This window comes from Macrobrachium rosenbergii, chromosome 25 (assembly GCF_040412425.1).
Source record: "Macrobrachium rosenbergii isolate ZJJX-2024 chromosome 25, ASM4041242v1, whole genome shotgun sequence".
Taxonomy (NCBI): Eukaryota; Metazoa; Arthropoda; class Malacostraca; order Decapoda; family Palaemonidae; genus Macrobrachium; species Macrobrachium rosenbergii.
In genome coordinates, this window is record NC_089765.1 from 42,477,107 (window position 1) to 42,483,556 (window position 6,450).

The 6,450-nt window shown below is 35.7% G+C and overlaps 1 protein-coding gene across 2 annotated transcripts in view; it reads left to right on the top strand.

The window, feature by feature from the left end:
* myo (myoglianin) overlaps positions 1–6,117 on the top strand; it is an 87,475-nt gene extending 81,358 nt beyond the window's left edge. For both annotated transcript variants that reach the window (XM_067127494.1, XM_067127493.1), the window contains exons 3-4: positions 1,254–1,436; positions 5,004–6,117. In XM_067127494.1, coding sequence (XP_066983595.1) covers positions 1,254–1,436; positions 5,004–5,390 — 570 coding nt within the window. In that variant the 3' untranslated portion in view covers positions 5,391–6,117. The remainder of the gene's footprint in view (positions 1–1,253; positions 1,437–5,003) is intronic.
* Positions 6,118–6,450: the final 333 nt, after the last annotated feature.

Below are 6,450 nucleotides of genomic sequence, written 5' to 3' on the forward strand. Positions count from 1 at the left end.
AAGCTCAATACAGTTGCTCTTGCCTAATTGGTGTAAGTTATTGCCCAAACGCGTGTAATCATGTAGCAAAACTGAACGGAGATATGATACAGGTCAATCATGGCTTCCAAACCACAGCCCAGATAATCAGCCTGGTTACCAAACTGCTTCGCGTCATGTATGCTTTCTTTCACAGACAGCATGAAGCTCTCTAAAAACACACCCTGGGCACTAATATACATGATTTTTTTTTTTAATCCAAGATTCCCAGCCAGACTTGTATCCACACCCAAATTTCTACAATTTTTCCCGGTATATATCCTGAAAAATCCTCCTCTTCGGCTGAGGTATAAGATAAAAGTAGGAGTTAAAGCAACAAAACGTGTGTGCGTGTGTGTGTGTTTTTAGCAGTCTTTTTTTAAGCAATTATTTTTGTACGCTGGTGTATATGTAACGTCTTTTACTGCAAGACAACATTCCTATAATTCCCAAAGAAAAGACGAAAAGTATTCCTATTTCAGGCTTTAATTCAAGGATTAAACTTACCTCTCGGTTTATTTTCACTCTAATTGTAGCCTTGTTTCGAACCTTAATTTTTTTTACTTTACTGCCCTTTTCATTGGCCTGTGGTTTCATTGTAGTGCTTGAGTAGCCCTAAATAGCCCTACGCTTTCGGCAGAAAACAGTAAATGAAACAATATAGAACAAAACTTGTCTTTCCTTCAATGTCAGGAATGATCATAAAATAAATAGAGGCCATGTGGGCGTCAGCATTCAGTAAGTGTTACATAATTATCATAATTATATATATATATATACATACATACATATACGGTATATATATATATACATATATATATAAAAATAGAGGCCATATGGGCATCAGCATTCAGTAAGTGTTACATAATTATACAATTATATACATATATACATATATATATATATATATATATATATATATATATATATATATATATATACATATACGGTATATGTATACATATATACAGACATTATATATACGTGTGCGTATGTGTATAGAGAAAGAGTGAATGTCAAATGTGTTAAAAGGTCCTTTGGATAGCAAGTTCACAATTTCATCACATGCACAATCAAATATACACACACAACCACTAACAGTGATATTTCACCTTATAATTCACATTTAGGAGAGACTAGCACATATATATACCATTAATGATGAAATGTTTTTATTATATGTAACTGAAAATCGTAGAATGTTACAAACTCCTTACTGAATTAACTATTTGCAGGAAGTAACGACACTACGGAAAGAATTTGATGCTTTAGAAGGGAACTGGGTGAAGATTCCTGTTTACAAGCTCTTGCAGGAGTGGCTCAGCAAACCCGAAGAAAACCTTGGTTTGGTAGTGGAAGCTCTAGATTCACAGGGCCGTCAAGTGGCAGTGACTGATCCTGCAGAATCTCCATCTAATGTAAGTGACATTAACGTAACTTCTTGTAACTATTTATCCTACGACTTGTTAACTACAGTTCACTGTATTGTACACTATCTTCCTATTAATCAGTGTACAGGCAAAGCATATCACTTAATTATGCCAACCTAAACACTGATGTCAATTATTTTCCCTAACGTACAAAGATGTTTAGGAAATTTTTCCCATACAACACCACCTTTAATAACTAGGTACCCAATGACTTCAAAACACAAAAGTACACGTACAAACATATTGCGTGAAAAAAAGAGGAAATATTGCCGTCTCTTTATAAGTAATATTTGCAGAAGATATCGATACTATGGATATCTGAAAGCGTAAAACACAAAACCACCAGCTTTACTAAAAAACTGACTCAATCGGACAGATACTAAAATATTGCAATAAAGTACCATCCAAACTTGATGGAAGACAGTTTATAATTTCAAAGGTTCTCTGGCTAAGAAAACTATCGCAAAGCCTTCCACTTTTGATATCAACAAACTACAAAGGAACTCCCTTTGATAATGGCCTTACATGTGTACATGTCTCAGAAGTAAATGCAATAAGCTGAATGTATTTAAACCTTTAACAGTAACTGTCATGCTAAAATGATCAATTGTGTAGCATCTGAAAAATAGTCTCCAATTTACATGGCGCACAAGTACCAGAAGTATAACGACAAAATATAAAAACATCCATTATTGCATTTTCATCTAGTTTCCAACGCCGAGCAGTGAATCGGTGAAATTTCGCCACTCATATATTTCCTGTGCTTTCGATTCAACAAATTCCCACTAATACCATTATTATTTCCGTACAATGCCCTGCAAGTAATATTCAAACAAAATCAATTTACAAATTTACGCTCCTCTTTGGTGCTTAATGGACAATTTTAAATAAATGAAGGTATGTATGAAATTTGGGCCATAATGAATCTTTATAAATTATTAAAAACTCACACGTTAAGCTCATACCATTCACATAAATTCAAAAAGTAAAATATATATGTTAAGAGTATATGATTTAAATTTCACTAGACAGAAACTTCTCTTAAAATGGCTATAAGGAGCTCAAATTCTCAACAAATTATTTTAGGTGAAGGCCATATTTGCTCCTGCTTCTCACAAATCGAGAGCAGCGCACCAGAATGTGCTCCACCAAAAGCAACCTGACAAAATCAACACACACACTGGTGCACCTCGCAAGTCTAAAATGTTCTTATGAGTGGAGCAGATATGCCCGATCCTCAATCACGTCAACTTCATTCTATCGGTTACCTCTCGGTTAAATGCTATCGAAGCTTGTAGGCCAGGGGCTAACATTATCTCTAAATCTTCTATAATTCTTACTATTAGCACGAAGGATGAAAGCCACCTCTCCTGCCACTTCCTTGAAATGCATGACCTACTTGATCTTTTCCTGTCAAAGTGGTAGGGAACGACACTTTTTAAAGCATAAGAATTATTTAAAGTGGTCTCTTTAGCTTCCTGTCTGCTACCTCATTACCACGAATTTCTATGTGAGGGAACACAGCTGAAATGAACAGTTTTGCCCTGACAAGAAGTGTGGAGCTTTTTGGACAAATGGGTAGAAAATATTAACAACTCTCAAGGAATGCATTCATAAGTCCCAGTATATGACAAAGCATTTTCCTTTACTAGGCTATATGAAACGAGTTACAGAGCCCTGACAGATATTATCAGGTAGCACACAACATCCAACACCATTTGCTGATTTTGAACAATCTCACCTCAATTGGAAATTTTCTCCTTTGAAAAGGATTTCGGGCATGGAAATGTCAGGTATGACCCAAGGAAGGAAGATATTAAATTTCTTCTTATTCAATCTAATTTGAAATGGATTGGAGGATCTTGGCTAAATAAATCTCTTGAGTCACCAGCATTTTCTAAAATCTCGATAAAAGAGTTATTGGAGGAAGATTTCATTCTACACACACATATGCTATTCACCCAACTATTCTCTTCGCAAATCGAGTAGTAATTCATCTGTATCTATATGAATACTCTCAAGAGGGGAAGTTCTTAGTGCACAGCAGAATATTCGAAGGTCCATATAAACAACATTGAGTTCTTGTCATTTAATTTTACAAGAAAATACATATGACCGCAATACTCAAGCTGGGACATACATAGTGAATTATGCAGCCTCAATAATTTCTTATCTGTTCCCCAGGAAAACCAGACAAAACTTCCAAAATAATGGAAAGATTATGATATCGACAAAAACAGCAAAGGCATGTTGTCTTCAAAGTTATTGTGTTTTTAGACAAAGAAAGTCATATGTTTCTTATTACTGACCTCTTTGCCCAAAAATAACTGATATCGTCTTCAGTATGGGCATTACTTGAATTGCTAATTCAAAAATTAGAGACTTATTTGTCTAAATAAGCATTTCATTAAAAGTGAGTTACATGAGTTTTTCTAGGACTAACACCCACCAGCTATAAAAAATTCAGAGGGTGCTCTTTAGAGAATGTACACAAATCATAAAATTATATTCGATACAAGTACAAATTGCGTTGCTCAACTAATCACAGCTAACCGTTTGGATATTCAGTACCACGATGAGCAATACTGTTAAACTGTGAAAATTAATTGTCTAGTAGACAAAAATGGTCAAATGTAAACCAGCTATTTTTTTTAAAGTCCATGGCGCTAAAGACATAATCATCATTATTTAAGATCTTTCCTGTAGAACATGAGATTATGGCGTGTTCTTTCATTTACATATTTGAGACTGTCCACAAATATGCGCTTCTCAGTAAGGAATGTCACTAAAATAACACACTGGTGGCCCTTCACCCTACAGTATGAATTTATAGTTTAAGTGAATATAACCCATCCTCAGTTTACTCAACCTACTGTAGTCTCGATAACCCGATGGCTATAGCATAAATGTCATCTTCAAAAATGTAAGGCATTAATCCCTTACACATCAAAATCTCGGCTATTTTTTAGAACACCGCTTAAGCAAGTGGTTTCAAAATTAAGGAAAACTTGATAGTTCGCGTGCTTGCATCCAAAGGAGTTTACTTCAGCACATTTTTGCAAATTCTTTCCTTTTTTGCAATTTGGAAGTATTCATGCCATTACACTTGAAAATGGAATAAAAGTTTAGTCTCCAGGATCATCAGTCCCTAAAAATATTTTCCACTTTACCACGGATTCTCCATTTTCCTTAATGGTTCTTTCCTCCCTACATCCTACAAGTTTTCTGTTAGACTGAAAGGAGGCTGATTTCACAATATACCAAATACTTGTTTTTCTAGCATGCAGAGAAATAAAAGTGAGGAGAATAAGATTAAATCGAAGCAGGATTTCCCACAATAATTATAACCAGGATATGCTTTATTGCAAATACACATCACTTTGTATACACATGTATTCACAATTTATTAATAAAATTACCTCAAAACATACCATAAGGGTGACGGCGGAAAACGGAATTTCTATTTCGAATGTATAGATAACTTTTTAAACTTTAATACTGTTATTTCAGTTTCTGAACGAAACCTAACACTCATCTTTTATACCTACCCTGCAGGCGCCTCTCCTTGAGATCCACACGGAGGAAAGTCGTCGAGGGCGCAACCGCCGAAACAGCGGCAGCGTCTTCTGTACCAACAACGACACAGATAGATGCTGTCGTTACCCTCTCTCGGTCAACTTCGTCGAGATGGGATGGGACTTCATAGTAGCACCCAAGGTCTACGATGCGAACTTCTGCAACGGCGAGTGTCCTTACTTGTACGCTCAAAAATATGCCCACAGCGCTCTCATTCAGAAGATGAACAGCAGCAGCGCCAAACACGGTCCCTGTTGCGGAGCGAGGAAACTCTCCCCGATGAAGATGCTCTACTACGACCATGACCATAAGATTAAGTTTGATACCATCCAAGATATGGTCGTGGATCGTTGTGGGTGCTCTTAAAAATATAGAATATCTGGTCGTACTTAATGATTTACAAAGTCCACATGCACAACCACAATTACACGCTCGCCAAAAGACAGTTACAGCCCCTCATGTTGCATCAAACGATGTTGACATTCATTCAAGACTTTGACTGGAAACGAAAAATGGATCAAGGAGATGGAATATACTCTACTAATAAACTGACTACAGCTCTAAAAAGAACAATTTTAATGGTATACAATCACATTATGTAAAAAAAAAAAAACGCGTATCGAAGAGTACTACACAAGCATTGTGTTGAGCGAGAGAAATTCGAAATGTTACTTCTGTACTTTAATGTACCATAAGGAAATCTGCGCACGCAGTCTTGAAACTAACTTTCGAACCCGCAATCAACCCTTGAGTGGATGGAGCTCAATTTTAAATAACAAACAATTTTTTTATAAACTAACAGTGTATACATGTAGCTTATATCAGAAACACCAGTGAACGTATGTACATAAAGTGTACGGGAGTGGGTGTGACCAAGTGCATTTATCAACACTATGTCTTACAAATACAATGATCATGTTAATCCATCAATCATGTAAATAGCAAATCATGACAAAATATCTGGACTCAGTAGGTATAACTTAGGTAGTTGTGTTTATTAGGAGAAGACACTACTATGCCACATTATATTTTACAGACTTGTTATTTCAGTTTGAAACCACACTACTGAAAATATTCCACTGAAAGAACCAAATTCAACTTCCAGGTAGATCCTAAGGTTTATACATGTGTTAAGCAAAACGTAACGAGATATATCATCCTTTGTATGTGCATTTATAGGCGTACGTATGTGTAAAAGATTGTCAAATATAACCGTTTTCCAACCACGAAAACTTTGCTACATCTGCTGGAAAAAAAATGAAAAATCAAAAGAAAATTCCATTCAGCGTGGACCATCAAAAGCAAGTTCAGCTTCCCGTAATTTTTCAAATGATACTTAGTTAGCGATTTAGTTACCGAAGCATTAATGCTTAAAAACAAGGACTAATTCTTAAAAGTTCTTCTACCGATCACGTGAATTCCAAGT